Below are 20,187 nucleotides of genomic sequence, written 5' to 3'. Positions count from 1 at the left end.
ACAGCAGATGTGGCTACTAGTTCCTCCCAGCTCAGCTAAAATAAGCAGATGTGTGGAGACAGAAGCCTTGATGCACAGTACAATGTGGAGCTTGGAGGTGTCTGTGGGACTTTGATTTAGTGTATGGCTGAGCGATTTATTTTTTAACACACAATGGTGCCTATTCAGTCCAAGGAGAATCGTTCACCAAAAATGTTTTCCAGCTGCCAGGTTTTCTTTATGTGTGTGGCCCACTGAATATGCACATGTTTTGCCTGCTCGACCGATAGATTTTACACTGTGATGACATTAAAGATTCTGAGGTAGGTTTGACAAATATAAAACCCCCCAAGGATCAAAAATTCATAATAGAAAGAGTCATAATTGACCTTGATTGCAGTTAACCGTGCCATGTCATCAGTTTTTACATTTCTTAGGTGGTCGCAGGAAAAATGCTTTTTAAGTGACAGGAGAATTTTTCACTGTGGCTACTGAGCAGAATAGAAGGGAAAGCTGAGTGATGCTGTAGTGTCTGGGTCTAAGTAACACATTCATGCATGCTGCCCATTAAGTATCTATTTGCTTGTTAACTAGCAATTACTATGTTAAAGCCTGATGATATTGTATCAGTGTAAGAGATGGGGGCCGCATTCACAGTCCTTCTGTGGGAAAATAATATGGAAAATAAGTTCTTCATGGCCAGTATCAGGAGCAGGAATGATTCCTAAAGTGACCAATAAATCTCTCAAAATTCATGAGGCATGAGTCTAAGATAAATTTGAAAACATCTGAAGCTAATCCTTTAACAGCTTTTCTTATCCCTCCCAAGGTTTTTTTTCCTTTTCTATTTTTTTCCCATCCACTTATTTACTTTTTGCTTGCTTGAAGGCAGGTGTCCTAATCGCTCCTTTGCGACTTTGTCTTAACATTTAAACTTCAATTATGCCTGAGGCCTATGGCATAGGTCTTGATTTACAGGGGCGGAGTGTTGAATTTCTCTTATTTATATCATGGCAGCAACATTTGATGGATGTACTGAAGTTGATTTAAGTACTGTACTTCATTGCATATGTACTCTGCCAGCATGAGATTAAAAGGGTACAGATCTATAAGGGCTCGATGCAATTTAAATGGTGTAGAAATTGCGTGCTTCCTGCTGCTCATAAATTGAAAGTAACGGAGTGAAAATTGAAACTGAGAGTTGCAGCTCTTACAAATTATACGCTATCACAATATTGCAACACAAGAGTAGTGCAGCATTCATCTTCAAGCTTTGTTTGCATCTATTTGTGCTTCTTTGGCTCCACTACTGAGCTGGATAGATACCTTGTTATACCAATTTGAGAGGAAGTCCAATCATTGCTTAAGTGTTTGCTTTGAACTTGATGTGCTTGGTGTCTTGACTGTTTGATTGCCTGTGAATGAGGGCTTTGCTCAAGGCTTGATTATTTGTTTCTGCATGTTTACAGGACTCCATAAATTCCCTATCGTCATCTCCGTGTTTTTTTTTCTCTGCATCTCCTTGAAGCAGGTGTTGAAATTTGGACAAACTCGGTCAATAGATGAAGATGGCAAAGACAGCTAAGCCTCTTAAGTCTTTTGCCAGAGTGGAAAAATGTTTTTAATCAGAGTGATGATTTTGATAATCTGCACTGGATTCAGACCAAGAAAGCAGTGCAAGGGTATTGTGCTCTGCAGTCCAAACTTTCAGAAGGATGGAAAAGATACAGCTTTCATCCATCGAAAAGAAAATACAGCATAACGTTATTTTCAATGTGAGCATGTTGGTCACTGATACCATAAAAACCCAGATGAGTCTTTTATTGTCTGCCCTGCTCTTACCACATCTGTTTAATCCTGAACGTTATTGCCCTTATGGGGCATTAAGATCTTTAAAAATTCTCTCTTTTGGTGACCATCTGCTTTTCTGAGGCCATTGTAGCTCCTAGATAGTCATTTTTTCCGTTTGTCCTTATTACCTTCCATAAAACTCAAATATTTAAGAGGTGTTATAAAAGTTCCATTGCCATTTGCGGGTTTCTGATATGCATTTGGCATTAACAGCGTGCATGATGCAGTAGCTCATATGCACACAGAGCCACTTAGCTTCGCTGGGAAATTATCGGTACAATATAATACGCTTTTTACAACCATAATAATGGATTTCTGCAAAAGGGAGGTAGGTGTCATTTTGGTCATCAGTGTTAAGAGAGCTGCGGCGCCATATGCTGCCACTTGTTTATGTAAATGTGTTTTAAACGTTGAAGGAATGCTGTTTCTATATTCTCTATTGTACACAGATTTTAGTGGTGGCTGTCACTGTGAGGCTGGTGCACAAGTGAGGTTACAGCAACAACAACAGTGTCAGAAACAATAAAGCTAAACATGCAGCAGTCAGTGTTCATTCAACTACCAGTGTATATTAGCTTTGTTATTCCACACCGGCACCATTTGAAATGCAATTATTGAAATTTGTCATTGATATTACCACCTGTTCACACTAAAGTTCGCTGTTACTCAAAGAGCCGGAGAAGAAAATAAATTCATGTATTGACTTGACCCCTGTAGTTTTAGCATACTGTCTGTTCCACACTGCTCACACTGAGCTCTCTTCTGAAGGGATCTTGGGGCTCTGTGCCATTTAAGAGCGTATGTTGTAATTTCCCCAAGCAATGCATGTTTTGAAAAGCAACATCAATGAATAAACAAACACCAAGTTAACAAAGTGTCCCTCTTAAGCTGTTGTGTCATTGTGAAAGTGGTTGAATAGGCACATAAACCTGAAGTCAGAAGTCCCATTGTATGGATAATGCAAAACATAACACATGCATATGATTCATATGGCTGCATTCATATCAAATAGTCCGACTCCATCTCCTAACTCTGTCTTCCTTGAAAGCAGCGTCATAGAGTTACCTGCATTACCATCATTAGCAGCATTCTTCCTAATCCAGTAAGATTAATATCAGTATATAATTTGTTTGTCCCCTTGGGGATCTTTGTTTTCATCATAAAATAGAGAACAGTTGAAGACGTAGTTTGTCGTTCTTATACTGTAGATTAAGGGCGGATTTTAAGGGTGTTGGGCTTTTGGTGCATCTCATGTTGGCTGACCACACAGTCTTGAAAAATTTGGGTGATTTCTTAATCATGCGCAGTTGTCCTGAAATCCTGAATCCTGTCCTTTTTGTCCTGAATACCAGTGCTGCTGTGACAGCTGAATAGGGAGAAACTAATGAAATACAGTAATTTTTTTGGTAAGTCCTCAGTATTAACATTTAACACTTTGCAAATACATTCAATCATAGCATTTCGATCTAAAAAACTTAAGTCGTGTGGACTTATGTTTGCTGATTGGTTCTTGGAATTGCACAAAAATCAAAACATGCTATTCTGAATGTAGTGGATGTAGATTTTTGGAACATACAAACAAGACCCTACTAAATAGAAGTAAATGAAATATAAACATCTGTGTTTTTGACAAGGTAGATTGATGACCAACGGTGTCATTATCATACACTTCTATTATGCAGGCTACACCTTCTTTCTTTAATATTTCACAATGTTAATAACTGACCAACTATCAGACCGTATTAATTACCACTGCTGCCTTGCTCAGACAGTTCTGTCTGGCTAATTGCATGGTGTCTTCCTGGCACAATTCAATACAACTCAAGGCTCAGGGCTTCCTAGTAATTGGAACAAACATGGCAATAGTGATGTTTGGAGCTAAATCTTTGCCAGAGGCACTGTTGACTGCTGTTGTATTATCCTCTTTGTCACAGCTCTCAGTAAAGGTACACAGTTGTAGATACGCATACCAACAAACCTTGTAATCCTGATTATAATAATCCTTTATGAAAAATACCTTATTAAAACTTGTCTGTGAAGGTTTTGTCAGTCAGTTTTTTTATCTGACTCAGAATTTGTGCTCAAATAAGAATGATATTCTGCAGATATCTCGTGACTTTGTGCATGTGTTGTGGATTATAAACATACATTTAATTACTGCAGGGATATGGAAATTGTATGTATTATTTAATTACAGTGTTGCAGAGTTAATGTCCTTATTGCCATATTAACTCTGGGTTACTGTGCCAAACATATGTTCATTTGAAGCATGGCCCTGTTGTTGATTTACAACATAAAACTGCATATGTTCCATTGTCTTGCCTGAAGTATTTTTCTGTCCTTTGGAGCTTTGAGTGAACAGGCTGCTTTGAAGTGGCAGACTCTCACAGATCCTCTGAGCCAGAAGGACTTTTGTTTCCTCAGTGACAAGTTGAATGCAGGTATTGCCTCCTGGCCTACTAACCGCAGGCTTGCTTTGTTTCTCACTCAGCCAACCATGACCAGTGTGAATGGTCTACCTTCTGCATGCTGCTGAGCGTATTAACTCCTCTCTCCTTAGCATCCTGATGTGGGTGCTCTCAAGAAAAATACGTTCCTGCAACTGACTGTTTCGGGTGAAATGAACACAGTCTTATTGCCATAGAAATTATTCATGTGAACTCACAATTGAAAGACAGATTGTGTGACTGCCAATAACAGGCATGCTCAGCTGCAGCTTCTGATTGATACCTCGGAGGCAGCAGAAGCATACTAATAGATGTAAAACAGTCTGTGACCGGCCAGTTAAAGGATGTTGTGAACGTGCTTCCAGAAATCACGTCAAGAAGGGATTCTGAGAACTTTGAATTCTGTCGAATAGCGAGTTTAAACTGCAGTTTGTTCAAAGCTATGGTGAGTAAATTGACACAAAAAAATAAATAAATAACGAAACTTCGTCACCAATTGGATGACACCTATGAAGTTGTTGATTATTTAAAGCAACTGTAGCTGTTATTTATGTATCAACAATGTATCAAATGCCAAAATAATGTGTGACTGTGTGAAAGGGCTAATGAATATACAGAGAATTATCACCTGCATTTACAGCTACACTCTTTATAACGAGATCCATCTTATTATCGTCATTCCCATACTGTGAAGCTACTCTTCTGGTTCACACTCACTCTCTCATATACCCCTTTCACACTAGTCAAAAAAAATCTACTAACATCTCTTTTGTTGTCAGTGAGAAAGTGTACATTTGGCGTTCATTCCCATGTTAAAGGGACTTTAACTTTCCATCATCAGCTCAGGAAAAAACAGAAATCTGAGATGGTGTTTTAAACTGAGAATGTTATTAAGACTTTTAAAAAAGTTAACGTCTGCTGGATGCAATCTGATGAGTTATATGACTTGCTGCTTCCCACCATTCATTGCTTTCTGGCGCATTCGTGACATCGAGCATGACTAATGTCGACCTCATGTTGATGTTATTGGAGTAAATAATTAATTGAGCCACTACCTTTGGCATGTTTATCAGTTTTTGGTGTCCACTGGAAGCTTCATTTGGCTATGTGTGTGCAATTTTCAGCTTTTCTGTCTGGTCTGGTTGTGTGTATTCAAATTGCCAGAGATGTTTCCCTCATTTGATAGCGTTTTGTCTGTCTGAATCTGTTATCTTACAGTAAGTTGCAGTGCGTTGTGTCACGGTCACAGTCATGCTGAAGTCTCAGCCGTTCCTCATCTGAGCCCTGATCAAAGGGCTATGGATATGATGCACCTAGGATGAGAATATTAGAAACAGAAAACACCAGAATTCTTCACAGTAGCTTGCATCTGTGTTTTATGCATGACCACAGTATTGCAGTGTACCGGATTGAAGATGATTGGAGAAGAGTCATGCTAATCAGATTAAATTACTTTGACGTGCCAATCCTACTTTGCGCTCAAGTCAAGGAATGTGGCAGAGAAGGCCTCAGATTTCTTTGTTCCACATGTGAAGGGTTTGCACTCACAGACAAATATAGTAGAATGAGATGGGGATAAGAGCCAAGAATAAAATGATTGAAATTTTCAATCTAGGCCTGAACAGCAGTATGAGCAGAGATGAGATGCAAACCAACCCTTTGGGGAGAAAGATATGGATTATAAGATCCTGCTCCTGGTCCACAGAGACACAAGCAATCACTCAGCTGTTTGATATCCTGTTGTAGGTTGTGCTTAATGCTACTGTCTGCTTTTCACTCATCCTAAAGAATATATGATGACTATGACTGATGTTTTTTTTTTTAACTCTGTGACACCTTTTAAGGAGGAGACCCTTATTTTCTGGTGTTGCAACCCCAGGAGAGCCTTTGTGTTGCATTGCCAGCCCTGCAGCATGTTACCAGAGATTGTATGTGTTTCAGGTTATAGATCCCAGTGGCATAATGAAACATATTGCTTACTGAATGCAAGAGTAGCTGCCTGTGCGTGCATGGATACCAAAGATATATTTTTTATGTTATTTATCACATTTAACTGCACTAAATTCATGCATGTCGTTTTCACAGTATAAAACAGTTTTTGGTAATAACCTGCAGATTTATTTTTTTTGTATAGATGTGTGGCTGTACACATTTTCATTGTGTGGAGCTGGGCACAGATGGTCCTGATGTAATCTCTTCAATCTGCTATTAATCACACTGTGCAGAAAGGAAGAAAAAGACTGCAGTAAAGGTCATGAAGAGGTGGATTTTGCGCTATTTATTACATAGGATGGCAGCTCATGATAACTATAAATGATCTGTTAGATTATCAAAAGCTACAAGTCTGACTGGGCACTGTTATCTCCCTTTTACTATTGATTTTTTTTTTTTTTTTTTGGAACTGATATACCCTTAACAAATTATGGTAGCGCTGGGCCTCAAGGTCTATCTTCGCTCTAGTTTTTATACATACAGTTTCCATCTCAGCAGGTGTGTCCAGGGAATAAACAAAGCTTAAGGCATCAAGATCACAGCCCCAGTATACATGGTTCAGGTACAGTTTAGTCCCAGCACACCAGACTCTAGGGCCTAATGCAGTGAACGAGCAGGGCCTTCGATTTCATTTTGGTCTGTCAGTACGTTTAGTTGCACATAAGAAGCTGAATTATTTATAGAAATCATGCTGTGGCAGGAAAGCTGAGAACTTGCACTGCAATTAGCTGGTTACTCTATAATCCAAAATGTAAGGGGTTAATGCATACGATGGGCTGTGATTGCTAGTTTCTGACTGAGTCAGCTGTCATTTTCATGCCCAGCACCCACTTCGTCTAAGTGCTAAATGTAAATGTACTCATGGCCATGTTGGTCTTAAAATGAGGTGTGGTCAGGCATATTGTTGGCGAATTTCTATGTTGAAGTGGCAGGAAGTGGTTGTGCCATTGACCACCAAAATCTGGTCTAAAGCCAGCAGTGGAGTATACCTGTTTCAGCACTGTGCAGCTTTCTGGTGACGCTCACTGACATGTCCTCTGATGGCCTGCTTCACTTCAGGGAGCTTTGGATTCCTGTTGCTACTGTAGATTGTCAGGCAATAAGTCTCCAGTCTGCTAACCCATTTGATTTTGATGTGGAATAATAAAGATGAACACACATCTAAATACACCTCTGCTCAGTTTTGGTTAAAGAAAGGCCATCATCCCAGCATGTTTTTAAACAGAAGCTGGCACATGTTACAGATAAACGTCATGTGTTTTTTGATATATTTCTCATGAATCATATTGTTTTTGTCAAATAATTCTGAAATGGTTCGCGCTTTTGAATCCACAACCTAGACGATAGTTTTTAGATTTATTAAGGGGAAAGAAAATCACCTTTTGTCTCTTTCCTCCTCTCTTTTGATTGGTCATTACTGTTTGAATCTATGTAGAAAGTCACACAACAGGTGAGCAAAATGTTCACATTCTGTCAGCTTTTGAGCAGAATAATTTTGTTGAGCATCTGATGTTGAAATTAAATGTGAAGGAAACAGGCACAGCAATTTTTTTTTTCTTTTTTGGTATAAAGCTGTCAAATGTATGCGCTTTTTTAAACACAACTTTGGCCATCTGCATCTGTTCTCTAAATCACTGAAACACTGTTATTATACAGATTTCACATGTTCACTTTAATGTGTAATTTGACGTGACTGCCGGAAGAAAGACGGTAGAGATGGGAAAGACAGAGGCTACAATAAAGACAGAAGCAACAGAAACAGGTCCTTTAACAGACTAAATGCTGACAAAAAGACTCTGAATGGCAGCTGTATTCATACACAGCTAATCATATTTAGGAGCGCTGATTTGCAGAAAATTAACAAAGAAATTACATTTCAAGGACCCAGATATTCTTACTAAATTGGCACTCTGGCACCCACCTTTTCTTTTAAATAAATTAGTCAGCCATGCTTCCTGCACTTTATTTATTCAAGCATTTTTTTTTCTGATCTTGTATTGCTTGAAGAGTAGACCTACTTTGTTTTAGCTGCTATAAAATCACTTATCAAATATTTGGTCCACAGATTTCTTTATTGTCGCTTCTCTAAACCAGATATTTAAGCTTAAAGCGACATGAGGCCGACACCTTGGTGCTCTGCCTTGTCTGCATCTAGTCAATACTGCTGCAAACAAGTACACAATATGCGCAGAGCTCAGCAGGTCTTTCAGCAATGAGTGACTTTACCTTGATCTACTAGTTTGATTAAATGATTTGCTGGAAATTGAGATGTGAACACGTTGTGCTCACTCACTGGGCGCCATGGTCAGAGCCATTATAGCTGACATACTGTACTGAAACTAAAGACTGAAGAGACCTTGAGGTGAACTGAAGCCTATTACCAGGCTATAACAACAGTGAATTGCTTTAAAACAAGGATTAATGTCACGTATTGAAATGTTAAGGCACAAATCAAAAATGAATAGCTGAGAGCAGCGTGTTGTGCTCGTAGAGTGTTTTAATATTTTCCTTTCTAAGAGAGATAATAAAGGACTTGATGTATAGTTTGGTATAAACCATACATTTAAGATGCAGCCTTGGCACTGCAGCAGAAGCACGCGTTCATGTGTGCACGTGTGAGTGAATCATGTTTCCTCACAGATCTCATTTTAACCCCAGGTTACGCCTACAAATGAGTCGTGCCGTCACCTTTGTGTGGGTTCAGAGTATTGATCACTTTTTAGTATTGCTTCCCAAGAGACAAGCACATAATGGATTGAAGTTTGCTTTTCCCGGCACATATTTTTGTGCGACGGAAGAAGTTCCTTTATTTTCTTTTACTTAAGTAAAACTACCAGTACTGTGATGTAATCCATTACAAGCAAAAATCCTGCATTTTAAAGTATTGCTAACATTAAAGTGCAGAAATGTTAATAGCAAATGGTAATCAGAGTATTAAGAGTAAAAATGCTATGTATTGCTATGTTATCAGATTGCTAACACTATTGTCAGTAAAACGAGTGTTTTACTGTTGAAACTGTTTGGAAGAGATCTAGTTTTTACTGTGTACTTCATTCACAGTTGGGTAGGTTATTCCTTTGGTTCTCAGCTTGGGGGTCCCCTCTAGAAGTTCACATGATGGCAGAGGAAAGAAGAAGAAATTCTGCCACACAAATTTGTTTTTTTTTTTGTTGCTGTTGTTTTTAACTTTTCTTTAACTGTAGCTTGTTAAAGAAAAGTTGTTCCTTTTTGAACCCCAAGCCTTTGAATTAAATCCACTAAAGAGTTAGGATGGGAAATGTCTCTTTAGTGGAACTCGTAGACAAATGCAAATAAAGGTTTAATCTTTAACAGTGTATGGTCTTTTATAAGCCTACCATATGTTTTTAATGTGTTCGTCAGGTTAATATAGTGAAGTAAAAAGTAAAGTGCAAACATCTCAAGTTGCTTTCCACCACCGGTGTTTCTGATGTTTTGTTTTAACATGGCTGCTGGATATATAAAAATACCTACAGACTTGTCTGTTGTTCACAGCTACACCCTTCGCGTGGTGGGCAGTGGGGTCAAGGCTCAGAGTACCAATCCCGAAGTCAAAGTGAAGGGAGAGGATCCTGTCATAAATCAGATCATTGACAAACTGAAGCACATCAATCAGGTAAGCAGCCTTCATATTTCCTGTATTATCTCCAGCTCTCACTCCGCTTAAAGTCTGGATTTCCATCCCTCATTCTGTCAAACGTATGGAAACCGTCTCCTCAGTCAATCTGCTAATTTTCTGTGCTTCTTTTTTTTTTTTTTTTTATGGAACATTAAGTATCTCTCGTTAGCTTTTGGTTTGTTTTTCAAAGCTACACAGAAATTGCTACCTGGAAAAGAAGCTCCTGCTCACAAAGCTAATGCAGCTTACTCTTTTTCTTTGAATAATTATATCATTTCTTACTACCAGTAAGCACAGGCTAATAGAAAACTAGTTTGAAATTTAAAATCATCTCCAGGCAATGAGAAAAAAGAAATCAATCGTTACACATTTACAAACCCATTTGATCTGGTTTGCGTGTCTTCATATTTACAAAATTCCTTTTCTCCTCTTTGCCAAAATCAATGTAGCTTTTCTATCACCCGGCCTGCTTTTATGCACGTCTGTGCTGCCGTGGCTTCTTCCACTGTTGTTTATCTCTCGAGATGATGAGATTAAGGCAGTTTACGGGAGCCATTTCTCCTCTGAAGCCTCAGGAACAGCTGCTGTAGCAGCCTTTGAGCTGTTGCACTGCAGCAGCAGCTTCACATGTCTGTTGCTTTGGTTTCCCAAGTGGCAGGCTGAGGGCCAGGTCATCTCTCTTGACCTCACGCTGGCATCCCCTCCCTGACTAATTCACACCATCTGTGGGATGTCAGAACACATAAATCTATACCATAACCACGTGAGAGCTCCTGATCTGTCTCATTGACATTCACTGCGTATATGTTTTTTTTTCTGTGTGCGTGTTTTTTTGCCACTCGTATCTAAAATGTGCTTCTTTGTATGCCCTTGTGATTCTGTAAATTTACACCTGCAGCAGAAAGTTTTATCACCTGGAATTGTTTATCTGCTGTGCATGGTTTAATGTTCCTCCTGTGAAACAGATCGTCAGCTCCACCCACATTACACATTCAGCTGCTGAGAGTATTCACTGAGTGAATCTTTAAAGCATTTGCTGCTCATCTCCTTTCTCTGCTAACTGTCCATTTTGATTAAAAAAAAATCATCAGCATCATTAGCTTGCCTCTTGTTCCTCTTGTCCTTGTCAGTCTTTGTTTACCCCTAATTTAATAACTGATCAGTCAGTCATTTTTAGTTAGCTAGTCATTGTTATCATCAGGGGTAAGGCATGTAGATGAACATGTAACAGGACATTTGGACAAATTAGTTCCTTAAACCAGTAACAACTGACACATCCAGCAGTTATGAAGCACTGGTATCATTTATTGAGTTGAGTTGTGTTTCTGTCCAGTTGGCGAAGTGCACATTACACACAGGCAACTGATCCACTGTTAGTGTAAAAATATTAATTATAGTCATTTTAAATACAATACAAACTCTGTCAGTGTTCCCAGTATTTTAATATAAGGACTGATATTAAATGACAAATAAACTCCTGACACTGTTTGAGGTTTGTTTACATCAGTAATACTTGTAAACACAAAAGGTAAACAACTTCATTGCCGGTTATGATCAGAGGAATTTACATGGTAAATAATGTTGGGCATCTTGTCTTTCTCCATGTTTTTAATCCTTGTTTCTTTGTTTTTTTTTCTTTTTTGTTAATATCTTCAAGCATCTACATCCTCACACATGCTTTACTTTGTTTTAGAACAAGTGTGAATTATTAGTGCTTGTTAGTGCTGTCACAAACAGTGATGGAAAGACACTCAGGCACATCGTCTCATATATATATATATAGCTCGTTGTCAGTTTGCTCATCCACATAAGAGGCAAGTCTCTGGTGTGTGAAGAAACCAACCGAGTCTGACATATAGCCAGGAAACAATGAGAAAAACAAAACTCTAACAGTGTGACATTTGATTTTCTGATTCAGAGCTTGTACAAAGGATGATATATTATAACAGTAACGGTATATCTAGGTTGTGTTTTTTGCTTCAGTTTTGAAAAAATATTTTGTTTTCAGGGCCTGAACGGTAGTCTTGTTTTGGATTTTTTAACAAATAATTGCCAGAGCAAGTGCATGATTGCTGTCATACAATGGTTTCTTCCAGTTTGCTTGGATAGTAATTATGTCTAGTGCATTAACCAGAATGAGTGTTGTGTGGTTTAGTGGTGTAAATGTTATAAAAATCAAACATCTAAATCCGAGGGACAGATATTTGGTCCTCAGCTGGAGGACCCTTAAAGTGTAAAATATTAATTACATTACCTGCAGTGACTCTCTGGCAGCATAAATGATAAGTATTTCTCCCCACTAAGAGAGACACTGTGCGTAATTATGCATCTACATTTAAACACAGCAGCTTAACGTCACTGATTGTTTAAATCTCTCCACATGCCAACAGGATCGCTGAGGGCCTAATGTTAATTAATTCTCTGTGCTCTACACATCCAACAGGTCACACACGGTCCACATTCATACAGTGAAATTGTTTGGAGTAAAGGATCCTCTTGATAAATCCTAAGTTGAGAAAAATATTTATTTTGTAAGATAAATGTTTGTGTCTATATGTTTAATTCCGTACTAAAACTAAAACTTTGCTGCTTTAATGACTCACAATATTTGCCACAGTGACATGACTGCACCCACTGAAACAAGCAAAGTGTATATACGTTGTAAGCCCGTCTATGTACGATTGACCCATTATCAGAATAATGTGCCCTTTAAATGTTCCATAGGCTTCGGACCAGATTTTTGCTGGGCAATGGTGCAATTGCTTTTTGCTGCCTGACCACACTTCATTTAAAATCAGCACGCCCACGGGTGAACAGAAGGGCACAAGTACATTTGCTCCTTACACAATGTGGGCACTGGGCGTGAAAATTGATGACTGCATCAGTCAGAAATTAGCAATAACTAATGCACTGCACCAGGTATAAGATCAGGCCTTTGGTCTTGTTTAGACCTTGGGCTTGGTTGAGCTTTCAGTAGAGTCCCAACAATGATCAAGCTATGAAACACAAATTCCAGGATGTAACCTATATGATAACATATTTAACATTATAAATGGTCAAGGTAGTTGTATAAAATTAGGCTAATGAAATTCCTTTCCAGTATAATGTTTCTTGGTGCTTAACAGCCCAAATGAAGCTTCCTTTTCACCTACATTTCTCACCCTTTAGCAACACTTATGCTAACTACAGTTAGAAATACAAAAGCCCCCCCCCCTCAAATAATAACAAACAAGAGATAGTGTTAATTATTCCTGTGGAATATAAATAGCATCAAGATGAAATTAACAAGATGTATTAACAGTGTTTTTTTTTGAGTGAACACAATAAAAACGCAACACAAGTGTCAATTTTTGTGTGTATGACTGATAATGCAGTTTTAGCTGTTTAGCAAATTTATTTTCAGTAAGCGCACGTGTTAAGTGTGAAAAAGTAATTATGACAAGTTTGCCACTTGTCCCATATAATACAGGATTATCCCATAAAATGCACTGGCAGAGCGTTGAAAAGAAAATCTGTTTTGTAGTTGTAGTTTTATTTCTCTGTGCTGTTTTTGAAACGGTCATTACAGAAACAGTGACAGGTGACCTGTTTTCTGTTTTAACATGAAGACTTCTTGTATGGACTGTGGTGTATGTACTACTTTTATTTGCCCCCAATAAAAACATCTCATCAGGCAAGGCTGCCTTACATGAAGAAACCCTGCTGCCATGAGCATCATGCTGTGGAGCTCAGGCGTTCTTGAGCAACAAAATGTTTTAAAGAGAGCTAATTAATCAACATGTCATCTAAAATGGATCCTGCAGAGTCTGAAGAACTCTGCTCTCTATTTGAGAATCAGTTAAAGTACAGAAGTTACTTGTGTTTTTATGCTAGAAGTCAACACACAAGTGATGGTGTGTCTGAGAACTGCAGACCTTCATACATCTGGTATTATTCATTTAACAGCTTGTGTGTTCACAGTCCTTGAGTCTAGCTTGCATTATCATCTCATTGGGACTTGATTTGCAAATGGGTCTGATTTGCAAATAGTTCTGATTGGCATCTCATTAGGTGGTGAAGTGCAGCACAAGTGTCAGCCTGTGTGTATGACCTGAATCGTCAACATCCATTTTCAACCCTCACGTTTTATTCCTCTGCTGTCTTAAACATGTTGATCGCACGTGTTACGAGGCACACGGCGAGACGAGCAGAATACACGACAGGGTGTCCCAGGAAGTGGTAATCATGTAATTCCCCGGCAATGTGGCTGGTGGAGATGGAAAGGGGGGCTTGAGGAGGATATGTGGGTCATGTTCAGATTTAAAGTGCAGCCAGTGTTGAATGATGATTCTTTTGGCATCTAAATTTATTGAATTTATGCATGGTAGGTGAATACAGGATGAAAGGAGAAGAGGTATAGAGGTGTGTGTGTGTGTGTGTGTGTGTGTGTGTGTGTGTGTAGGGGAGGGGGTTGATGGCAGCTCAGTTTATGACTGGCAAAAACATCAATTACATAAACCAGTGCACACACTCATTCCGTTGTACACGTGAGTAACTGCGTGCACATCTGGGTGTACACTACACAGTATATTACATCTATAAATCACTATAGTATTGGGCACCTCATTAATATGATGAAACGAAAACCCCGCAAAGTACATGCGCAAAAATGCCAGGTTGGAGGGAAAGAGGAAACTGTATGAACACAGAGATATGAATGAAGGCGCAATTCTAGAGCATTTTTATGAGGATGAGAATGATGTGTCCATGCAAATGCTGATTTCCATGTTGTACATGTACATGTTTGTCATGTACATATCAGAAATGTTCTTTACTATTTCCATTTATTCGCACCTGACCTTGACTAACTTAAGTGTGCAAAGCGTTCCCTGTTTCCATAGAACCAAATGGAAATGTATCATTACTATTCCACAGCTGAGACTGCAGGAAAACACAGAACAGCAGCGCAACTATTGACAAATTCATCATGCAATCTGAGTGTACAAACTCTAGATTTCATCATCTTGCTCATCAGCAGCTCTTTCCTATGAATTATTTGTTGGCTCCTCTCCTCCTTGCCTGTCCTCTCCTCTTGATGTAGTAAAACCCATCAAGAATCTATAAGTAGGCCCTGTCCCTGTGTCTCTCAATCAAAATCAGGAGCAAGCAGCTCCTCACCCAGTCTGCTGGCTGAATTATTTACCAGCCATTGATGTGGTGGTTGACCAGCAGTTTTGCTTGTGAATTATTCATGCCCCCTCTCCTCTCAGTCCAAAGGATTAACACTGAGAATATATTCACATTTTATTTGTTGTGCTCTTAAATGTGCACACCACATCATAACATTCAGTTTGAAATCCAGTTAATGAGCAAAGACAATCTTGGTTATAGCCATCATCCTGTTCTCTAGAGGTATTAAACCCACCACATCCACTGAGTATTACTTACAAATACAGTGTGCTCGATGTATTCAAGCTGGCATTTACTAAGGCATCTGTAAAGTTAGATACTTCAGGAATGTGCAGGCAAATCTTAATAATTAATTGGAGACAAACACCAGAACCTGCGGCATACTAATTTGTTTTTGAACCTGCACTTATTGTGTCACTCATTATACCCACGGGGTAAGCGCGTAAATATAAACATTCGAAGACAAATCCAACCAAGCTGCATACCTGTAGATAACAACTTTATCTTAAATGGTTGCATGTGCCTTTTCATGATTAAAATCCAGTTTGAGCAACAGTGGCATAAGCCTCTTTGTGTAATTGGTTCTGTTATTCATGCTGGTGAAAAATTCCCAAACTGAACGTATTCACAATGCGTTCACCGTCGCAGGTGTCCTTGCATTTAAATGTTTCCTTTTCCTCCCAAGTATGCTCATAATGACTAAAGTATGGCCAAGATATGGTTGAGTCTGGACAACTGAACACACTTAAAACTCAAGGTTCAGGGCTGTGATTATTATTGTTAAAGAAAAACAAGGCAGGCATTGCTCTAAATCAATACTTTCCAACTTCCCACACTTTCTGGACAGCAGTGAAGGTCTGTCAATGAAGAGGGCTTTTCATGCTAGCAGAATCACTTCGTTTTGGTCTTTTTCTGAGATTTGCTTTCAGTAGGAAAAATAAAGAACACTGTCCGCATTATTAGTTGTTGACTCATAGGATGGAGGGATAATTTGAATGATGGTGTTATTCTGAAATTCACATTACACTCTAATTTCTACTCTGACCTCTGATTCACTGACCCGCTGCCTCTTTGCTGCTGCTGCCGCTGCCGCCGCCGCCACACTTGGTCCGGATAAACACCCTGTCAGTGCTGCTGCTGCAGTGAGGGAGATGGAAAATGACAGTGTGTGTCTTGGGAACCGACTCACATCCTGACACTTTTCTCCTCTGACTGGCAAATATGATCATTGTAAGATCTCTCCTCCACCGTCTATATAGAGGAACATGCTCAAAGAGAATACTAATGATCTTAAAAATCCACACACAGCTTGATTCATCTCTTGGATCTGTGTAGGTGTGATTCACTTTGCCACATGATACCCTCCACCTCTTTTTAGGAAATGTACCTCATACATAATCTGCACTGTACATTTTAATTGACCATAAGCGTATGCTATTACTTGTCACTGGCAGGTAGTCTGAAACTCTGAGCTCTTTGCAGTTTTCTGGGACAAGACCTACCTGCATCTGTGGTGGGAAATATTGACTGAATGGTTGTGTAGGCAGGAAAAATATAGTGGTAATACCCATGGCCATCACCATGTTCCATTACCGTAGATGCAGCTGAAGAACATACCTTAATGGCTTGAGGTCATAAATTGAGAGCTGAGTGAAATTTTCAAGCATTAGAAGGCAGTAAAATGAGATTTTTGACTGCTTTCTCTGCTGTATTATGTTGCTTTAGAAATGCTGGATAAATTGAATGTTTTGATATTTTTAATGGCTCTAAATAGAGGTCAAAACAATTTATATACAGGCAGGTATACTAACGGTGTAGAGTCTAATTACTCTTATTTTTTATTTTCCACGCGCTTTGGTTTAACTCCAGAGGCAGATGTTGTTATCGAGTTCATCTGTGCTCAAAAAATAATAAATACAGTTTCTGCTTTCTAAAACTTGAACGAGAAATAAAAAAAACAATAGCTGGTATAATTAAGTGGTACCTCAGAAAATACACAATAAAGACAGAATTATACACATCATAGACACAGAGTTAGTGTCTCTCTCTGTATGTGTGTGTGTGTGTGTGTGTGCATTTTTGTGTGTCTGTGGGTACTATTCATTATTCTGACTACCTGTGGGAAGAAACTGTCTTTGAAACGAGTTGTGTGTGATTTAATGCTCGGGTAGCGTTTTCCAGATGGCAGGAGTGAGAATAGTGTGTGGGCTGGATGACTGGTGTCCTTGATGATGCTTTGGGCTTTCCTTATGCAGCAGGTAATGAAGATATCATAGAGCTGTAGGAGGTCTATGCCAGTAAATTTTTGATGCTAGCTTTATAGTGTTTTGCTGCAGTTTCCAGTCCTGTACAGTCAAAATTGCCAGCCATACAGTGGTACAGGCAGAATATACTCTCTGTAGAGTGGTGATGAAAGTTAAGCCAAGACTCCCAAGTTCCCTTGGCAAATCTTTTTTTTTTTTTTTTTTTAGACACCGCAGGAACCACAGTCTTTGTTGTGATTTCCTGAGGAAGCAGCTGGTATGATGAAAAAAGTTGTTGTTTTTTAAAAATATTTATTTATAACAAAAATCAGGTGGCCAAGCCCGTTTTGGCAGCGGGGACTGAAGGCTTCTAACGATGGAGGAGACAAGAAGGCATGTCCTCAACAAATATGTCCCAATCAACAAGATTTGTCACTCAAAAGGAGCAGTGGGGATGAGATAAATAGTAACATCATGCACAGAATGACAGTTCTACCCATCTGATCTTTAGTATGTGGGTCTACAATGTTAGCTACAGTATGCTCACCATCTTTGATTAGCCTGTTAACATACTCATATATATAAAACCTACCAAAGCTCATATATAGATATATATAAAATATATATATCTATATATAAAAAACACAAAGATTAGGCTTTATAAATCACTCATGGGCAACAGAGAAACTCCTGCTTTGTTGTGTTGCAAGCCTCAGTGTGCAGTGGAAGTACATTAATCTGTCAGCTGAATTCTTTGTTTTGCTCTTGATTAGTGATGTGAAATGGTGTGTGTGTGTGTGTGTGTGTGTGTGTGTGTGTGTGTGTGTGTGTGTGTGTGTGTGTGTGTGTGGGCGAGTGACAGGAGAAAAGACAGACAGGCTGTCCACCTTAAAACTCCTCTTAAATCTTCCTCTATTGTCCCTCCTACAGTTTGAACCTTGAGGCCAGGCTGGGTGGTTGTTGTTTTTAATAGTGCAAAATTATTTTCTGCTGCTTTGCTAATGTTGTTTGCTGTTCAACCGCTTTCCTCATTTCCATTCATCCAGTTGGTTCCCGTGTCACCTGCTGAAGCCATCACTTGTTTACCCTCGTTATTATTATTAACGGCAAACAGCAGGGACTCAGCAGTTTTCTCCCAAGAGTGTTCCCCGCCATTGATCAAACAGTAACTCCGGAGGACAGCTGATGAAACGTTTACTGACCATGCCACGGTTACCCTCGTAGTGTTTGCCTTTGTATGTACTCAAGTGGATCAACACTGTGATAATTAAGATGAACTTTTTTAATGCAATGTCTAAATCACTGCAAACCCGAGGTCACACAAGCCTCTAGATATTGAACAGAATACTACAGCACAGAACACTACAAAAGAAGCTAAGTGGGATCCCCCTGACAGAATGTAATAATCGGAAAATTAATTTCCTACCACTCAATCCTTGTCATGTTTCTACTGGTGGAATTCAAAGTTGCTGAAAAGGCAATGTCATCCGCACTGTTTTCCAGGTTTTTTTTAAACATAAAAATCTCACTTAGTTGTAAGGGAAAAGGTTAGAAAAACAGGTTGGAGCTCTGAAAAAAAGTATTGTGGGAAGGTCATGCATTGATGGATGTTGTGTAGGGACTAAATATTAAGGTTATCATCCAGAAATATATGTAATATATAATATACAGTACTGTACAAAAGTCTTAGGCCACCATTAAATTTGTTGTTTTAGCAAAGTTTTAATGGCCATCCAGTATTGATTTTTTTTGATCTCTTTATTAAGATACAAACAGAAAATACAGGAAATATGTACACAAAATTAAAAGAAAAGAGAACAATTTTCAGAGCAAAATATCTTCTACAGGCAAAAGTCAGTGTTTAGTATGACCTTCACTTGTCACTGAGCACGTCTTGAACTCTTTTTGGGAGACCGTCATGAAGCTTTCTAAAGTTATATTCTGGTAGAGTATACCAGGTTTCTTTCAGCACTTTTATTGTCCAGGTGATCCCATACTGCCTCTATAATATTCAGGTTTGGACTCTGTGGAGGCCAATCCATGACTGTCGTGATGCATTAAAATCTGTCTGTACTTTTCCACATCTGTGATCCCATCAATTCAGACAATATCACCAACACCACTTGCAGAAATGTAGCCCCAAACCAGAACAGACCGTCCATGTTTCTCTGAAGGCACCAAGTAATCATTCTTCCGTCTCTCTCTTCTTTATACACATTGTCAACAATTGAACCAAAAAATTTCAAACTTGGATTCGTCAGTCTGTAATTCCATTGATCTTCATATCAATCTTTGTTAGCTTTAGCATATCTAAACCTTTTCACTCTGTTTCCCTTCTGGAAAAGTGGTTTCTTGGCTGCTGCCCTTCCACAAAGACCATAGACCGTAGACCACAGCTTCTTCGGACTGTCGAAGGGTCATCTTAGCATCCTGATGAAGCTGCCAGATGCTGAGCCAAGTCCTTGCTGAACTTATTCTGTGCTCTCAAAGAAGAAACTCTGAGAAACTTCTTCCAGCTTCCAGCAAGTGAAACTCATACGACGTGTATGTAATGCTCGAGCATGTCTCGGACAAACCTGATGAAATAGACCTTTTTCTCAGCAGTCATTTTGACATGAATTAGCAGGACAAATGCAGGTGTTAGCAATGACATTAGTGAGGGTTCCATTCCATTTAGGTTTAAGAGAGCCAGGTTCCTGTTATTGCTCCAGTGTAAGGGGAGGTCACACTAAATACTTGAGATGTTAGGCTGGAAAAGACATTTTTTCTGTTTTTTGATACTGCATACACATTTCCTGTATTTTCAGGTTGTATTCTAAAGATTTATACATAATTATATATGGTCATTATGGCATTGCTAAAACAACTA

At 38.9% G+C, this 20,187-nt stretch overlaps 1 protein-coding gene across 2 annotated transcripts in view; it reads left to right on the top strand.

Annotated features, from left to right (window-relative positions):
* The window catches only part of gpc5a (glypican 5a), a 105,449-nt gene that overhangs the window by 41,100 nt on the left and 44,162 nt on the right, over positions 1–20,187 (top strand). For both annotated transcript variants that reach the window (XM_046390226.1, XM_046390233.1), the window contains exon 7: positions 9,783–9,903. In XM_046390226.1, coding sequence (XP_046246182.1) covers positions 9,783–9,903 — 121 coding nt within the window. The remainder of the gene's footprint in view (positions 1–9,782; positions 9,904–20,187) is intronic.

The sequence above is a fragment of the Scatophagus argus genome, chromosome 1 (assembly GCF_020382885.2).
Source record: "Scatophagus argus isolate fScaArg1 chromosome 1, fScaArg1.pri, whole genome shotgun sequence".
Taxonomy (NCBI): Eukaryota; Metazoa; Chordata; class Actinopteri; family Scatophagidae; genus Scatophagus; species Scatophagus argus.
Note: the sequence above shows the minus strand (reverse complement) of the source record. Positions and strands in the feature narration are given on the sequence as shown.